This window comes from Xenopus tropicalis, chromosome 6 (genome assembly GCF_000004195.4).
Source record: "Xenopus tropicalis strain Nigerian chromosome 6, UCB_Xtro_10.0, whole genome shotgun sequence".
In the NCBI taxonomy this organism is placed as follows: domain Eukaryota; kingdom Metazoa; phylum Chordata; class Amphibia; order Anura; family Pipidae; genus Xenopus; species Xenopus tropicalis.
Window position 1 is genome coordinate 17,576,754 of NC_030682.2, and position 19,668 is coordinate 17,596,421.

Sequence of the window (19,668 nt, forward strand, 5' to 3'; positions counted from 1 at the left end):
TAAAATAAATTGCCACGATTTATCTTTTACAGGAAGAGAGGAGGAGGCTGAAAAATGCAATAATCATCCAGTCCTTTGTACGAGGTTACAAGGACAGAAAACAGCAAGTATGTGTTTTTATTGAATGGCAAATTAGGAGCACAGCGCTTTCATCTGTCTAGTGCTTTCTGAGGCTGCGGCCACTTGCCGTCACTTTATTTTTATATAAGAGGAACTTGTATAAAATGCTTTAAAGGGGTGGTTCACCTTCAGGTTAATTTTTAGCATGCTATAGAATGGTCTATCCTTAGCAAATTTTTAATTGGCCTTTATTTTTTATTGTTTTTGAATAATTTGCTTTTCCTCTTCTGACTCTTTCCAGCTTTCAAATGGGGGCTCACTGACCCCGGCAGCCAAAAAACTATTGCTCTGTGAGGCTGCAATTTTATTTTTACTCTATTTTTCTATTTAGGCCTTTCTGTATTCATATTCATGTCTCTCTTTTAAACCACTGCCTGGGTGCTAAGTTAAATTGGATCCTAGCAACCAAATAGCTGCTGAAATCCCAAACTGGATAGCTGATAAAAAGCTAAATAATTTAAAAACTACAAATAAAAAATAAAGACCAATTGCAAATAGTCTCAGAATAGCACTCTCTACATCAGTGTTCCCCAATCAGTGGCTCAGGGGCAACATGTTGCTCACCAACCCCTTGGATGTTGCTCCCAGTGGCCTCAAAGCAGTTGCTCATTTTTGAATTTCTGGTAGTAAGGAGGCAAGTTTTAGTTGCATAAAAAACAGGTGTACTGACAAACAGAGTCTTCTGTAGGCTGCCATCCACATAGGGGCTATTAAGTAGCCAATTATAGCTCTTATCAGCACCCCCAGGAACCTTTTTTCATGCTTGTGTTGCTCCCCAAAACTTTTTCCATTGAAATGTGGCTCACGGGTATAAAAGGTTGGGGATCCCTGCTCTACATTATTCTAAATGTTAGATTAAAGGTGAACTACTCCTTTAAAAAAAAAAATCATGAATTTGTAATGAGAGAAACAATAGAAGGTGTTCTTGAAGTGAAGTGGAACAAGCAGTTATATGGTTGCTAGGGTGCCTAGTCAATTTCTCTTGTCCCAGATGGCACAGAGTTTTCTGGATCAGTTAGGGTAATTTGGACCCTAGCAACCATATAGCTGCTAATATTTCAAACGGGAGAGTTGCTGAAATAATTCAAAAACAAGTAATAAAAAAAAAGAATAGCAATTGCAAATTGTTTCAGAATAGCACTCTCTACAACACATTAAAACAGATTTTAGTATTTATTTTTGTGATTTCTCTTTTCAGTACACCATCCAAAGAAGTGAGTTTGATTCCTGCGCCAGCTCAGCCGCTGCAAATGGGGGTGCTACGAATGGAAGCAATCTGGTGCTCTTAGTGCGCAAACTCCTGTTTTTCTACAGACAAAATGAGGACTCTAAGCGCTTGGTGAGTTTCCTTTGGTCCTGCTGTTCTTCTAAGGAGAACAACATTGAATATTTTTTTTCAATATTTTTGTAGTTTAGTGAACCACATTCCAAGGATTTTCACCCTTAGGTTAGCTTTTAGTATGTTATAGAATGGCCTATTTTCAGCAACTTTTCCATTGGTCTTTGTTTTTTATATTTTATCATTTTTTAATTATTTGCTCTCAGCCTCTTCCCAGCTTGCAGTTTTAAAATCTGATTGTTGGAGGGTCACTGACCCCGGCCGTCAAAAAAAAAAATGATTGCTCTGCTATTTGCCCAAATCTGAATTCTTGTCTATGTGATTTTATTTCACTGAATAATACGAAGGGGTATGAAACTGTTGCCTAGTCTAGTGACATGTAGCAACTGATCAGCAAGTACTATTTTACTTGGCACTTATTTGGGTGCAAACTCATTGGTTGCAACTAGTTACCCCAGACAGGTCACATGGTTTACCTATACCCTCTGAAGGAGGATATTCTGATTCTAATAACCATACTCATCAATGCCCTTCGGAGGAGAGCAGACAGGGTGTCTTGTAGTGAGTGTATATTAATTATCTATGCAGAACTTATAACACCAAATGGGAATTATTGTTAAATAGATTTAGCCACCTCCATACTGGTGTCAGTTTTATTTTAACATATTTAACTGCAGTAGAATTAGTACAAACCCAAAAACTCTCTGTGTTAAATGCATCTCTGTATTAAATGAAATTCAAACCTCCCACTTGCTCTTTATGCGTAAGTTCTCTTGATATTTGATGTTTCTCATTATTGTGTTTTGCTGTATTTCCTTACAGATATGGATATGCCAGAATTTGATCAAACAGAATTCCCAGTTTGTCAAACAGCTGATGGGCCCTGACAGGCTGACTTGCCTGTATCAAATCAAGCGGCTTTTAGGGTTATGTTGCAGGTATAGCTTTACCATTGTTCATCCATATGTATTATTTTATTATATTTATCTTGCACCGACACATGTACACAGAGTGTCTCAGGATTATACATCCTTCACATCAGTCTTTCACAGGTGTGGACTGGGATACAAAATAGTCCCTGGTATATCAATTGCACAGGGGCCCAAACAGCCCCTCACCAGCCCAATAAATAGTGACTGTCTATGGCATCTTACAGCAGCCCCACTTTTGGCAGAATCCACAGTTTGCCAGTCCGGGCCTGATCATATCATCATCATATTATCATATCAGGCTGTGTCCCTTTTACACACTAGGGTCAGTTTTATTTGAAGCCAGTTAACCTGATTTTGGAGTCTGGGATGAAACCAGATTACCCTTAGGAAAGCCACCCAAAGGGAGATCATACACACTCCTTGTCTGGAGCAACAAAAGTGCTGTGGTTTGATCATTCTTAAGAAAACACATTGAAATGCGAGAGAAAGTAGCCACTTAGGGGCAGGTGTATTAGAATTTAAGAGTAGCGCTCACCACAGAACAATTCATTGGTATTTGTTTTTTTAGAAGCATATATATTTCTGTGACTGAAAGTCAGAGTTCGCCATTTGATAAAGACACCTCTAAAAATCCTATAGAAATGAAAAAAGGGTGGGGGAATTTTTCTGTGCTGAGCTCTAATCTCACAATTTGATAAATCTGCCACTAAGAATGACACACAGAGTTCCATAGATTTTCCTGAGACCTGAGTCCAACTATACTATATGCCTAGCTAATCATGAGACAAAAAGCAAGTGCTGGGATCATGTGCCGTAATCTGGGCTTCTCTGGCTTTGTCACATTTAACTTTGTCATATTTGGCTGTCAAAGGCTTCTCTGGATCAGAAACAGGCATAGATTTCATGGCACTTAAAATAGAAGCCTAGCAATCCAATATAACCTTTTATAAAATGGTTTGCAGGCAATCTTGCTTGCTACATGAACATTTGAGGGATCCAAAGCAAACTCAGAAACAGTGGATTTGCTGCAATCAGCCATGCAAATTTGGCATTGCATAGAAAATAGCTAAGTCATATGATTCCATGTCATGTTCTGTGCATTGGACAAAAATGCTTGAGACAATCAAAGCATTAGTCATTGGTGATGTGTAATATACATATACTTCATCTAAAAACCCTATAAAAATGCATTTAAAAATCCCAGCTGTCAATCTCAGGCATCGAGGTGGGGCAGACAGTTACTTAAACTTTCCATTCAGCACTCACATTCTCCCTACCTTCTCACCATCTAATTGTGTAGCCGGTGCATGGGCCTGGGCATCTGGCCCCTAGCAAATAAACAACATTTTGGCATTTTGGCAAGCTTGCCTTAGTAACAGTGCCCACAAAATGGCAGCTGCCTCCTGGCTGTGATTGCATATTTCCAAGACTGAAGGAAACAAGGTTTATAACATTTATATAGTATTTGAAGTTAATTTTGCTTAACAAACACAATAGAAAAGAAATTGGAATTATTTCTAAGGGTGACAGGTCCATTTTAAGAAACAAATATGTTGGATTACAGGAAACTTTTCAAAGAAAAGAAGAAGGTATCCACCATTAGGCACATTAATAATTATTTCAACATTTTTCTGAGAAAAGTGCGTCTCTTATCCCTAATAATGTGCTAGCATTTACCAGTGTCTCTATGGTGTCCCAGGGACATCAGCTTCCTTTGCCCCCTCTTCATCTAACAAGGCATCACAGAATGCCCTGTACAGCATCATGCTGGAGTCTTTTCATTGCAAACAACAACAAAGCCGTACTTACATCGGGTATGGGACCTGTTATCCAGAATGTTTGGGACCGGGGGGGTTTTCCAGATAAGGGATCATTCTGTAATTTGTATCACCATGCCTTAAGTCTACTAAAAATCATTAAAACATTAAATGAACCCAGTAAGGATTAATTATTCCAGTAAGGATTAATTATATTTTAGTTGGGATCAAATACAAGGTACTGTTTTGTTATTACAATGGAGTCTTTGTGAGATGGCCATCCCGTAATTCTGAGCTTTCTGGAGAACAGGCCTTTACCACCCAGCAAAGCTAAATTCTAATTTCTTTTCTGTTATTGAGAATATCAAACTGTTCTTCATCTCACCAGCTTGCCAGTTCTCCACTGCTACAAACAGTCTAAGCTATAAGTTTTAGTAATTGCCCTAAACTCCATATTTTGTTTTTCCTTTCGCCCTAGGTTATTACAGCAATGCCAAGATGACGGCTTGAATGTTGCACTACCTATGAGAATGCTTGAAGTGTTTTCGTCAGAAGTAACATATTTGGCTGTTTTACAAGATACAGAATATGTTGCCTCACTAGTCGAACAAATTTTGCACTACATGATTCAGAAAGGTCAGTGTATGTATTGAAGAATTGAGCCTCCATCATTGGGAAGCACCACAGACAGATCAGAAGGCCCTATGTGCTATAACGTTTGGGCTTATAATGCGGTCCATGTAGACCCACAATAGCTTCCTCCATAGCTCCTTGGTCTCTGCCAGTAACACCTGAACTATACAGCTTTATTTGACTGATGGACACAGGCAGGTCTAAACATTCACCTTTAATTCCTTGTAAAATTGTAACAATGGAAACTAACCCCATTATGCTTAACGGGGGTTTTTCACCTTTAAATTATCTTTTAGTATGTTGAAGAGACTGCTGTTTTGAAACAACTTGCAATTGCTCTTTATTATTTTTGCAGCTTTTGAAGCAATTAGCTTTTTATTCAGCAACTCTCCAGTTTGGAGTTTTAGCAGCTATATGGTTGTAAGGCTGTGCAAATTAGCCTACCAACCAGGCAGTGGTATGAATGAGAAATTGGAATATGAATAGAAATGGGCCTGAATAGAAAGATAAGCAATTAAAAGTAACAATAACTATGAAATTGTAGCCTCAAAGAGCAACAGTTTTTTTTAGCTGCTGGGGTCAGTTGACCGCATAGCAAATAATTAAAAAGTGATGAATAACCGGTCATTATATAACATACGAAACATTAACTTAAAGATGAACCACTCCTTAAAGGAATGTTAGAGAGATTTCTCTCTTTATTGTATTCACTGTTCTGGCTGTGAGGGAGTTAACATGAGTCCCGCTTACCAACAACCAAATCATCTATGTGCATTTGGAAAATCACTTAACATTAGCACTTTACAGGCTCAGTCTGGGCCAGAAAACCAGTAGTAAAATGCTGTGGTGCAGCCTAGTGAAAGCTGACTGTAAACAGTCGGTTCTTCCATTTAGTCATAAAATATTGTCTAAATTAGATATTTTCTTTTTTTCTCTTTGTTCATGGCAGGATACTACAGGTCTCTCTACTTGCTAATCAATAACAAACTCCCTCCTAGCATTGACTATTCAGATGTCTCCAGAGTCCATATTGCTAAAGTTCTTTTAGAAAATGTTATGAAACCATTGCACTTTACATATAACTCCTGCCCTGAAGGTGCCAGGTAAGAAATCATTTTATCAGTCACAAATTTCACAGCAAGGGTATGTACTTATAGGTGCTTAAGGGGTGGTATGTTCCTACATGCACCGATGGGGGTCCTATTTACAGAATGGTAGCATGGATCTTACCTGCAAACACATAGTAACTGTGTTACTGTACTCATCTTTCTAATTTTGAGTCTCGGCTACCATGTCTGTCCCCCTTCAAATTTTGCAACTTAAACCTGGGAATCAAAATATATATCCCATTTTGGAAAATTAACAGTATTTAGAAAAAATTCAAACAATGCATTAGAATGCAGTTTGATATGTGACTATTCTCTTTAACCCTTTCTACATTGTTTGCAGAACAGTTGCTGGGGGCCCACAAGGGGACCTTTTCACAGTTATCTGTTGTCAGAACAGGTTATGTAGTTACAGGCAGTGATTTTTAACTTTACTTCTCCTTTAAAGGCCAAGGTAGGTAGTGGAACAGGTTACGTAGTTACAGGTTACAGGCACTGTAACAGACAATGAGAGTACTAGAAACAGGTAGTCCACAAAAAGGCATTGAAGTGGATAACAAGTCCAATTTTAGACATGGGACAGTGCAGGTAGCAAACCAGACGAAAAGTGTTTAGCAAGGGAGCAGAAGTGCAATAAGTTACACACAGGAGCATAGTTGTTGGCATAAGCAGGCTTTTTATATTTGAATTTTGCACCAAAGTGATGATGTCATCTTTGAAGTCTAAAGTGCTGTCAGTGGCCTAGTGCTGGCACTGGGGGCACATCATACACCTGCTTTCCAGAGATAGCTTTTGCCTTTTTATGAGGAGTTATCCAAATGGGACGATGCTGATGCTAAAGCTATAAATATACCCATACTGTTCTCCAGGCAGCAAGTTTTCACGGCCTTTACGGAGGAGTTTCTGGCGGCACCTTATACAGATCAAATATTCCATTTCATCATTCCAGCGCTGGCAGATCTGCAGACTGCTTTTCCTTATGAGACTTTCCTCAAAGCACTTCTAAAGGAAGGACAGCAGCACTCACGGACAAGCAACACCGCTCCATGGCTCTTCTACTTTGTGCTGACAGTGGGTGAAACCTACTTGGGTATGGAGGAAGATGGGTTCTCCCTCTCTTTCACTTTCTTTAGTTGCACTTTAGAAAAAGAAAAAATGGCTATTGCCTTAGCCACAGGCATTATATTGAGAATGAGATGCCACCTGCTATTAACGTTAAGGTATTAGAAGTCACCAAGGAGCTCTATGGCTATATAAAGATACAAAGTCATTTTTAGTATCCTAATGTATTAATAGGGGGTACTAATATTTTCAGATCATTGGAATGAAGTAGTAAATATCCTTTATGGACGTTTTATACTCAGTAGCCACTCTCAGATGTAAAAAATGTTGGTGAGCCATACAAGCATGAAAAAAGTTCTTTTAGGGCTGTGATTGGCTATTTGGTAGCCCCATGTGGCCTGCTGGCATGCAGGAGGCTCTTGGAGTAAAACTTTGTCTCTGTGCTTCCAAACATGCCTCCAAGCCAGGGATTTAAAGATGGGCATCTACTTTGAGGCCACTGGGAGCAACATCAACGAGGGTGGCGAGCAACATGTTGCCCCTAAGCCACTTGTTAGGGATCATTGCTTTATGGTATATTTGTTTTAGACCAGCGGTTCTCAACCTGTGGGTCGGGACCCCTTTGGGGGTCGAACGACCCTTTCAGAGGGGTCGCCTAAGACCATTGGAAAACACATATTTCTGATGGTCTTAGTAATAATTTTATGGTTGTGGGTCACCACAATGTGAGGAACTGTATTAAAGGGTTCGCGGCATTAGGAAGGTTGAGAACCACTGTTTTAGACAATGCAGGGATTCAAATAGGTATCTTGAAGGGTTGGGTCTTCAGGCAGCATTTGTAATGACGTGAGGAGTCTAATGGGTAATGCCAAGGAGTTTTCTCAACAGATGTGAGAGATACACTGTATGGCCAAAAGTACCTGGCAAATGCCTACTGAAACGATTGGCAGAGTAGGAGTCTAGGGGTCTAGTAGGGGTCTTGTGCTGTTCAGACCTTAATGCTCTACAGCAGGGATCCCCAACCTTTTATACCTGTAAGCCACATTTAATTGGAAAAAGTGTTGGGGAGCAACAAAAAAGTTCTTGGAGGTGCAAATAAGAGCTATAATTGGCTATTTGGAAGCCCCTATGTAGACTGGTAGCCTATAGAAGACTCTGGCTTTACACTGGGTTGTATGCAATCATCGCTTGCCTCCAAGCCAGAAATTAAAAAATGAGCACCTACTTTGGGGCCAGTGGGAGCAACATCCAAGGGGTTGGTGAGCAACATGTTGCTTAGGAACCACTGATTGGGGATCACTGCTCTACAGTGTTATCTGACGTTCTGTTTCTTACTTTGTGGCAACAGTTTAGGGACGGCTCTTTCCTGTTTCAGCTTGATAATACCTCCAAGCCCAAAGTAAGAGCCTTACAGAATAGGTTCGCTGTTATAAGAGTGGAAGAACTTAACTGGCATGACTTCAACCCAACTGAACATGTCTAATAGCCCAACATTAATGCCATACCTTCCATACCAACAAGGACAGGACCAACTTTGTAATGATACCACTGGTTTCCAAATGGGATGTTGGATGGGCAGATGTCCAGATACTTTTTGTAATACAGTATATTTACAATTAAATAGGATGAGGTTATAAAAGAATTATAAAGTCACATGTTCAAAAGCAGAGCTTTGGATCCATGAAGTAGTTTATTTTAAGATCATCAGTGAGGTGCAGCTAAAAGCTGCTTATTTTATTTATATTATTTTTTTGGTGAATCACAATATCCTTTTTACATTTATCTCTCATGGGGTCTTCTGTTCCAGGTAACCTGTCGGAAGAGGGGATGCTGAAATACCTGAGAGTGCTTCAGATCTTTCTGTCTCAGTTACCGGTATCGTCTTCTGGCACAAACCATCAAGAGCTCAATAGTGATTCTGAAGATGATGATGACGATATCACAAAGATGCTTACCACAGCCGTAAGATTATTTTCATTTAGCTGCTAGATGTTTTTTTGTATGCGTGTAACTAGTAATGTAAATGTCACAGCAATAGTCAATTTATTTTCTAAAAAAAAAGCCATAATTTCTATTATTTCCTATATTTGTATTCTCACTATATACACCGTGGGTTCATTCTCATATATATTAATATTTTTTTTTAACTTTTGTTAAAGAGCCCACAGAAACCCTCTCTGTTATCTGTTCCTTCAAAAAGTATGAATAAATACCATTGTGAAATGCTGAAATCCAGCTGCAAAACAGTTCTTCTCTTTCTGTATCATTTAAAATCCTGGCAGGGGAGGAGGGAGTAAAACATTGATGTTACAAATAGTAAGAACTTCAAAACAGCTTACAGCCAGCATGCAGGAACTATATAACCCACAATGCATTGCACTGTGATGTTCCTTTCCTTATTGACATCACATGTGCAGGGAATTGTGGGATTGGGAGGATGCAGGCTGAAGGCAGGTTGGGGACAGGCGACTACTGTTACATTTTATTTCTCATAGTATATAGTCACAAAGTAGCCAGCCAGATCAGCAGGGGAACAGGGGGTGGGGCTTAGGGAACTGTTCCAAACCATATTATTACATTAAAAATCATGAAAAGGCTGCATATTTTTTAATTGATGTATATTGCTAAATTGCTTGATATTATGTTTACTTGTTGGGATTGTGTTTGGGTGGAGTTCCCCTTTAAGACGATCCCATAACACTTCTTACAGTTCAATTAAAGTGAACCTACACCCTATTTATAAAGGATGTGAGTGCTTTGTATCTGGGTTTCAGCTCTCATGTTATCTCTAAAGAGATTCCAGTGCATTTTATTTCAGTATTCTTCATTTTCTTCTTAAGTAAACTACTGGTGACAGTATTATGAACGTGCTGCTATGGTTTTGTGCCTGTTTTGTAGGGTGATGGTAAAATCTCAGTGCAATATATGACAGAAGAGTGCCTAAAGAAACTGGACACCAAACAGCAGACCAACCTGTTACTCAACATGGTGTGGAGAGACTCGGCCAATGAAGAAGTATTCACCCTGATGGCATCTATTTGCCATACGTTAATGGTGCAGCACAGGATGATGGTGCCGAAAGTCAGGCAAGTGTATACCTCATGACCGTATGCAGATGTATTTTATATACTGGTTGGTCTGAAAGCACAACAGAGACAGGTGCCTCTAGATTACCAGCTTCATGCCTTGTTTCTGAATTTTTAAAGGAATAGTTCAGTGTAAAAATGAAACTAGGTAAAATAGACAGACTGCACACAATAAAAAATGTTCTCAATATAGTTAGTTAGACAAAAATGTAATCTATAAAGGCTGGAGTGAGCACATGTCTAACATAATAGCCAGAACACTACTTCTTGCTTTCAGCTCTCTAAGCTGTTAGCAGTCAGTAGCCAATCAGTGACTTGAAGGGGGGGCATATGGGCCATAACTCTTCAGTTAGTTTGCTTTTGAATCTGACCTAACTGAACAGTTATGTCCTGTGTGGCCCCCCTAAAGTCACTGACCGACTAAGAGGTTAGAGAGCTGAAAGCAGGAAGTAGTTTTCTGGCTATTATGTTAGACATCTGCCTACTCCAGCCTTATTTTGCACAGTCTACAATTAACTTTTTCTTTAAAAGGCAACTATTATCAACCCATAATAGAACTGATTTGGCACCCTGGGGGTTCGGAGTCCTTCTGACAATAACATTACATGTGAATTTTCCTCCCATAGCTTCATATCCATGGACACAGTGTTCCCTGCCATGTGGGGAAATCAGGGGACATGCCTAAATTGTGCAAGGCCATTAACCCTTATAGCGGCCCAGAGCATCTTCAGCTTCTGCATTGCAGCTATAGAGGGCACATTTTTGGTACTAATCTTCACTGTTTTAGGACTGCTTTACCTCTAGGTTGGTACAGAAAGCACTATGCATCATTTATAAGCAAATATTTTACATTTTCCAGGCTGAGGATCACACTTAGATAGGAAATTTTCAAACGTGTGGATTCTTAGCAACTCTTAAGTTGGTCTTCATTTACACTTTATATTTGTTTTTTAAAGTTTTTAAATTATGTTCCTTCCTCTCATGACTCTTTCCAGCATTCAAATGGTGGTCACTGACCCCAGCAGCCAAAAAATTATTGCTCTGTGAGGCTACAATTTTACTGTTATTGTAACGTTCTATTACTTATCCTACTAATTATGCCCTCTGTTCATATTCCTTAATATTCCTGAATTCATAATAGCATTAACTACAACCAACTAAAAGTTAATGTAAAGGTGAACAACCCCTTTAATTGTTGAACTATATAATGGAATACGTTCACTTGGGGGCCTCGGCAATTAACATCTGTAAAACTGGCCAAGGAGTGAATTATTTTGTGTATCGCCAGCGGAATGCTTGTACCTGCGGAAAAGGGCAGAAACAGAATTCGTACAGAAATATTTTGTAGAGGGTATTAGATTTATATTGCTGGGGAGGTCATGGCAGCCTTGGTCATTGGGATGCAAAAGTGAGATATATCCCATTACATTGCTACTTCCATGCAGCAGCTAATGTGTTACTGTGAATTTCTGAGATGAAGGTTGCTGTTTCCTACTGATAGATACTGGAAACCCACCTTGAGAGGACATACTTTTCAACTTAAAGTGGTACGGAAGATGGGGCTGCCAGTAAATACACATAATCAGACCTATCTCGTGTCGGGGGTTCATATCGGAGAATTCTCAGGTCAGCACTAATTTACTGATCTGGTCTCCATTCCTCTGCCACTTGTTAAGACCTGACATTGCCTGTAGTTATAATGGAAGAGGTCACTGATTCAGCAACATCTGGCTCGGTTCCTCCAACATGTTTGACCTACTGGGTAATTGATAGAGCCCATTTCAGAGCCATTGATAGAGCCCATTTTAAACACAATCCAGCGTTCTGTAACCTTGGCAATATGAAATAATCATTTTAGAAGAGCGTTTGGCTAATTAAATTAGCAAGTTGTGTTATTTATGCAACTCGTTTCTGCTGGCTAAACACAGCACAGATCAATAGAGAGATGAGACTTGCGTCTCACTTCTTAATAGATGAGCTGGGCCTTCAATTCTTTCCTTAAAGGATTATCAATAGTGTATTTCAGAGACGGCTTCCGACGAGAAGGGGGATCTTTCCCTAATTTGGATTTCCATACGTTAAGCCTACTAAAAAAAATTGCTTATTTGACCTTTAAATTACCTTTTAGTCAAATGTAGAGAGTGCTATTCTGAGACAGTTTGCAATTGGTCTTTATTTTGTATTTTTTAAATTATTTAACTTTTTGTTCAGCAGCTTTCCAGTTTGGAATTTCAGCGGCCATCTGATTGCTAGTTTCCAATTTAACCTAGCAACCAGGCAGTGGCTTGAAAGAGAGACAGGAATAAGGATAGAGGAGGCCCTAAATAGAAAGATAAGTAATAACAAAAAGTAACAGTAGCAATAAAATATTGTAGCTCAATAGAGCAATATCTTTTTGCGACTGCCAGGGTCAGTGACCCCCATATGAAAGCTGGGAAGAGTCAGAAGGGGAAGGCAAATTATTTAAAAAAAACTATAGCAAATAAAAACTGAAGACCAATTGAAAACTATAACATACTAGAAGGTAACCTGAAGGTGAACCATGCCTTGGTGCGTTAATTAAACTCAATAATATTGTTTTGCCTCCAGTAAGGATTAATTATACCTTAGTTGGGATCAAGTACAGGTACTGTTTTATTATTACAGAGAAAAGGGAATCATTTAACCATTAAATAAACCCAATAGGGCTGTTCTGCCCCCAATAAGTGGTAATTATATCTTAGTTGGGATCAAGTACAGGTATTTTTTTATTATTACAGAGAAAGGGGAATCATTTAACCATTAATTAAACCCAATAGGGCTGTTCTGCCCCCAATAAGGAGTAATTATATCTTAGTTGGGATCAAGTACAGGTACTGTTTTATTAATACAGAGAAAAGGGAATCATTTAACCATTAAATAAACCCAATAGGGCTGTTCTGCCCCCAATAAGGGGTAATTATATCTTAATTGGGATCAAGTACAGGTACTGTTTTATTATTACAGAGAAAAGGGAATCATCTAACCATTAATTAAACCCAATAGGGCTGTTCTGCCCCCAATAAGGGGTAATTATATCTTAGTTGGGATCAAGTACAGGTACTGTTTTATTATTACAGAGAAAAGGGAATCATCTAACCATTAATTAAACCCAATAGGGCTGTTCTGCCCCCAGTAAGGGGTAATTATATCTTGGGATCAAATACAGGTACTGTTTTATTATTACAGCGAAAAGGGAATCATTTAACCATTAAATAAACCCAATAGGACTGTTCTGCCCCCAATAAGGGGTAATTATATCTTGGGATCAAGTACAGGTACTGTTTTATTATTACAGAGAAAAGGGAATCATTTAACCATGAAATAAACCCAATAGGGCTGTTCTGCCCCCAATAAGGGGTAATTATATCTTAGTTGGGATCAAGTACAAGTACTGTTTTATTATTACAGAGAAAAGGGAATCATTTAACCATTAAATAAACCCAATAGGGCTGTTGTGCCCCAATAAGGGGTTATTATATCTTAGTTGGGATCAAGTACAGGTACTGTTTTATTATTACAGAGAAAAGGGAATCATTTAACCATTAAATAAACCCAATAGGACTGTTCTGCCCCCAAAAAGGGGTAATTATATCTTAGTTGGGATCAAGTACAAGGTACTATTAAATTATTACAGAGAGAAAAAAGGAAATAATTTTTAAAAATGTTGAATTATTTGATAAAAATTGAGTCTATGGAAGAGATGATCTTCCCATAATTCAGAGCAAAAAAAAGAGCAGTTTATTAACTGGGCTCTTTTTGTCAGAGGGTTTCTCCCTGTGTAGCTCTCAGCTGATTTAGACACAGAAAAAATTCCCCTTATTTAAACCTTTAAACCTTGTTAAAATTGATGGTTCTGTCCATGCTCCTGGGACACCATTTATAACTGACAACAAGTCTTTCCTTTCACCAAACCCTTCCATTAACTTCACCTAGCCAAATACAGGGACGCTGATAACGAGCCAATTTTAATTAAAGAACCGGGATCAATCGTGGTTGTTAATGCACAGTTCATCCAGATGATTGCAAAAGTGATTGCAAAAATTTGGAAGCGGGTATAGCTCCATCAGTTGTATGTCCTCCTCTTTTTTTTTATAGTAGCCTTTGCAGAGGAATTCAGGCACAGCCTCCTGCTCCCAGTGAATGGAGAATATTTTTCCCCCCTAAAAGCATCCTAGAAACAAACTCTTAAAAGTTATTTTTTTTTTTTAGGATAGCAGTCTACCATAAAAGAGAAAGAAAGTTACTCAGGCATTTTATTGCCAATAGATCAGACATAATAGTGCAAGCTAGAAAGTTGAATTTATTCTGCAGAATGCTTTACCATACCTGAGTAAACAGCCCTAGAAGCCCCCTCTGTTTGTTTAAGATAGCAGCAGCCATTTTAGCTCGGTCTGAATTAACTTCCAGGCAGCAACGTGCAGGCAGGGAACAGCTCTCAGCTTAGATTACAGCAGAGAGGGGAGGGGGAGAGAGGAGCAAACTGAAAAGACGTGTGTCGTACCGTAAAAGATTTTTCTGAGAGCCTAAAGTCTGACACAGAAGATCATGTGTAAAGAATAGAATGAAAGAAATGCAGTGTTTCTTTTGACTGAGGACACAGAGCAGCTTTTCTATGAGTGCTTATGGCTGTATTTACAAAGACCTTTCTGGTAAAGCTTACTTAGTTTTTACTTAATCATAAGAATGCTATTTCCATGGAGGACTGTTTACGCAAACCCTGATTTTGCCTAATTTACTATTTCTCTGTGATAGAATGTAAGCGGCATAAATCCATTGTGGTGGCACAGGCCTATTGGGTTTATTTAGTGTTTAAATAGAGCTAAAGTGATTTCTGCTAGAAATTCTGTCCTTTTGTTGCTGAACTTAGTGTATCAGCCCAGAGGTTCTGCACCCCCTATAAAAGTAATTATCCAGGCATTCCAAGCTCTCCACAGGAACTTGCCATCTTGGATCTTGTTAGGCCATCTTTTGAGTGTCAGTGGCACTGCACATGCTCAGTGTGCTTTGTGCTACTGTTGAGAAAATAACCTTGGGGGTTGTCGTAAAAATTAGCTTCATCTGTCGTAGAAGCTGATGCTACAGGGCTTATTACATTTTGATGCAGACTGCACTGGTTTCACAGGCAATGTGATGTGAATTACTAATTAGCTTTGTATTTTGAATGCAGATGAGGTCTAAGGCTAAATTACTATTTATATAATAAGTTATTTCTTTTTCTGCCCACACCCACTCCTATTCATCACTGCCTGGCTGCTAGATTTAAATAAAACCCAAGTATCCAGCCCCTAAGTAAATGTTAGGATACTTAACTACAGAGATTTTAGCAATGGGTGCCCCATTACACACAACTTGCTGGCATGACTCCCCATTATTATGTGGCGCTCCCCAAGGTCCCCTTCTGTTGTGCCATTGTATTTGATTGCCATTTTGTCATGTGTGCACACAAACACTAGGGGCTGCTCTGTGTATGTGCAGTATTACCAACATGGAGGCAGCCACTGCAGAGACGGCTTGGAAGGAGAACTGGGAAATGAAGGAGGGGCTTAGGGCTGCTGCATATTTAAAAGTGGTCCTATGCAGTGAATGGAATATGCAGTTAGTTTAGAAATTCGTTGCTATTTAATAAAAGGTTTATAAAGGGTATAAAGAGTATAATGAGAAACCCTCCCACCTTACAAGTCAGGTTGTGTTGGTAGAGTCTTGATTAGCTATAGGAAGGGGGCAAAGTACCTCCAGGGGCAGTTTTAGGAGGCATTCTTTCTGATCATTCTGGGCTGCAGTGTAAATAGCATTGCAACCAGCTCATTAGGTTCTGTCTCGCCCCACTAGACTTTATTGCAGTCTGAGGAAGCAAAACGCCAGTGAAACTGTCATCCCTCGATTAGGGTTATTAGCTTCTCTGTGGAGTAATGGCATTATAGCAGGATGTGAGATGCCAGATCATAGCAGAAGCTGCGTCTTGCCTTTATTGTCGTAAATTGCTCAGTACTTTGCAGAGCAATTGGAGGTCCTTGGGTGGAAATTGTAATAAGGCAGGGATACAGCCTGTATCTCACTAGATGCCACTAGGGTTTTTTTTTCTTAAACCTAGGGGTGACTTCCCTTGGTCCAGCACATTGTGGGGCCCAAAAGATCCACTGCTGTGGGTAGCAAGAATCTTAATGCTATATACAAGCACTATATGGCCAAATGTATGCTGATACCCCTATAAATACTGAAATTGGCTATGTAAACCCCAGCCATAATTGCCAACACAGGTGGCACTACATCATATAATAATAATCTTTATGGCAGCATTTTGGTGAAGGCCCTTTTGTGTTTTACCAGGAAAATAAACCTGTGCTCAAAGAGTCCTAACCTCAACCCAACTCAATGCCTGTGGGATAAACAGGAACACCAATTCGAGTCAGGTCTGGTCCCCAACATCAGTGGCCAATGTGTTATGTATGAATCCAAGCAAATCCTTCATCAGTGTTCCAGCATCTAGTAGAAACCTTTCCAGGAGAGTAGAGGTTGTTATACCAGCAAAAAAGAGAACCAACTATATTAATATCCTTTGGTAGACGACATGGGATGGCCAGGCGTCCACCAAATGTTCACTTCTGTACATTAGGGATCCATTGAATCCACTTTGAAGATTTGGCCAAATACCTAATCTTCCATCAAGGATTCAGCCAAACAACAAACCAAATCAGGGAAATCATCAATTGCTTTAGTCAAGTGTTCTAAAGGCACTTAATTTTAAGGGTGAAGGCTTCCCAACTTCAGGTCTTCTAGTTGTTGAAGTAAATTTCCAATACCCTCTGCTGTCTTTTTCAGCTCCAACCAGCACTAAATACATCCATGTTATAGATGCTAAGATCTGTATGTCCTAGAAAATTATAGGTTAACCCTAAGATTAATGCCTGAGTGTTCAGCTGCAGGGAGTTCATTCGCCATCTCTGTTCTATTAAGCACTTTATTATAGTCTGGTGTAGGCATAATTTGTATTTGGCCGTCCCTCTGCATTTTATGGTGGGCAGCACTGGAGCACTATCTCAATGAACACTAATGCACATAATGATGTTTAATTAGAACTCATCATATTAGGAACATCTTGGAATGGGTCCTCTGTGCAACACAGTCTGCTGCCAAACATCAGACTGATAATCAGTGTGTATTATTCTTATCACTGACCTATAATATCATTAGTGGTTGGCTGTATGTAACCTGTAAACTAATTCTGACACTATTGCATGAAAGCTTGTAATGGGACCCAAAGATGAGGGCTGGATTTACTGCTCTCAAATACAGAATCGATTTGTCGCAGCAACGCAGTTGTAGTCTATGGATGGAAAGTCGCCGCGATTACTCACCGCGACTGAGTTAATTAGAAGTCGCAGCGACTAATCAGTGTGTCTTCGCCTACTAAAGTCTACTAAAAAATATAATTTTAATACCAATAGGATTGTTTTGCCATCAACAAGGATTAATTATATCTAAGTTGGGATCAAACAAAAACCACTGTTTTATTAAAAATATGAATTGTTTGATTAAAGTGGAGCCTATGGGAGATGGCCTTCTCGAAATTTGGAGCTTTCTGTATAATGGGGTCCGGAAAAAAGCACATAAGTGCATGCAAATAGCTAATAATGTTTACAAAAATGTTTATTAATAAGGTTAGTATTCTCTTTGCTCATACAACAGCCTTTACTCTCTACTCTTCTGGAAAGGTCTCCTCTAGTTCATAAGGAAGAGGTCGGACAGGTTTGGGCCAACAACCTACATGAAGGAGCAGGTCACAGGCCAGATTTCTTCTATGCTCGGCCCATCTCTAATGTATCAGTGGGGGGGACGGACAGGATGTAATTTCTTAGGGTGGGGTAGGTTAGAGTAGCATCAATAATAGAAAGTCCATGCACCACTCCACAAGAGTTGGCTGGTTATCATTGTCATACCAATATGGCCATATGGATTGATACTGTGGATACATGCACAGCCAACTTTCTGCTGTTCCTTTCATTTGTCTGACAGCTAAAACAGCAGGGAATGAGGAGGACCTGTGCCCCCTCTTTGCTGCCTTATCTGCCAACATGTTGCCCACTGTATAGTGCATTTGCAAATACATTTTTCAAACCTGGCCAACCAGTATGCATGGTACATAGATATGTGTTGAGATTATCCAGGCAGCATACACGTACCTTTTCATCATTCTATCTTTTATGGCCTGCTTAACTGAGGCCAGGCTTCCCTAAAATATTCTTCTTATCATTTAACATGTTCAGCAATAATGGCACAGTGAGTCTATGGTACAGCTATCAGTCTCCTTTAGATGGCTATTGACAGCCAGGCTCATATAATTAAGTTGCTAAATATTCCTGTATAGATTTTGGCATTTTTTGGGCGTTTTCATTAGAGAATACAACAAGGTGGGAGTACAAAGCAATGGAAAAAAATAACATCATAGCAGTGGAAATGAAGCCAGGCAGGTACTATTTTAATCTGTAAATATAATGGTTACGACTCTATTTAATTTCAAGGGGGTGTTTCTGTAAGGGCTGATAATTGATTTTCACTTAAGTATGTTATTTAGCTAGATTATAAACTCTATTGAGCAGGGTCCTCCTTAGCTCCTGTAGCGGTCAATATTTGTATGTAATCTGTACGGCTGATAGATACACCCTTAGATGGATACACAGAGCTGTGCAGTACATTGGCTGTTTAGAAATATGTAATAATAATGGTGCAGACCAATGCCTATGTGCCCCCCTTATGAAAACAGCCCAAAAAACAGGCAGCACTGTATTCATCTAGTGCTAACTGAGGGACAGCATGCAAATTGAGCAGAAGATAATGCTTTTTTTTTGTGCTTTGCACCACGCCCCACTTTTAGTAAATAAGCCCTAAAATATCTGATGGAAATGACAGTGGCAAGCAATGTAATAATACATTCCTGTCTTGTTAAGTAATGCCTTTGGGAATTTAGTCATCCTCGTTACCTTTCTGGATCGTACATAATCAATATTATTGTTTTCGACAGGAGAATGTTTCAAGGTTATTTGCCTGGAATTTACTACTTTCAGCCCTTTAGTTAAAAAAAATGGAAGTTATTGCTCCCATCCCATCTATTTCTACTTAGGCACTATTGATTTTTATAGTGAGTGAAGGAAAGAATAAAAACCCCATGTTTGCAGGTCATTTAAAGATCATAGGTGTCCATAATTGTATTTCCTGGGCTAGTGTGGCTAGAAGAATACTAGAATAGACTACCAGCATTTAGCCCGCCAGTATCAAGATTTAGTGTTTGATTTCATTTTGCTGTTAAAATAACCTTGGTTGTGCATTGCTGCAAACAAGCACTATTTGTTTGTGGCTCCCCTGGGCATGTCAGATTGGCCGTATTGATCCCACAGATCTTTAAAGTGCATTACAAGTCTAACTGTACTTAGCCGTTCTATTAATCTGCGGCTTTATTGGGAGACAAGTATTAGTAATGGGAGTCTAGGAAAAGCTTCCAGCATTCCTTCTGCTTCTCGAAGAAGATACAGTGGTGTGAAAAACTATTTGCCCCCTTCCTGATTTCTTATTCTTTTGCATGTTTGTCACACTTAAATGTTTCTGATCATCAAAAAC

General features: G+C 39.2%; 1 protein-coding gene across 3 annotated transcripts in view; it reads left to right on the forward strand.

Moving 5' to 3' along the window:
• Positions 1-19,668, forward strand: part of ube3c (ubiquitin protein ligase E3C) — a 67,570-nt gene that overhangs the window by 8,341 nt on the left and 39,561 nt on the right. For all 3 annotated transcript variants that reach the window (XR_004223102.1, XR_001924701.2, NM_001079050.1), the window contains 8 exon segments: positions 33-107; positions 1,319-1,459; positions 2,282-2,397; positions 4,627-4,784; positions 5,731-5,884; positions 6,757-6,977; positions 8,757-8,911; positions 9,848-10,035. Coding sequence is in view for 1 of the 3 variants with exons in the window: in NM_001079050.1 (NP_001072518.1) it covers positions 33-107; positions 1,319-1,459; positions 2,282-2,397; positions 4,627-4,784; positions 5,731-5,884; positions 6,757-6,977; positions 8,757-8,911; positions 9,848-10,035 (1,208 nt within the window). In the remaining 2 variants the exon portion in view is untranslated.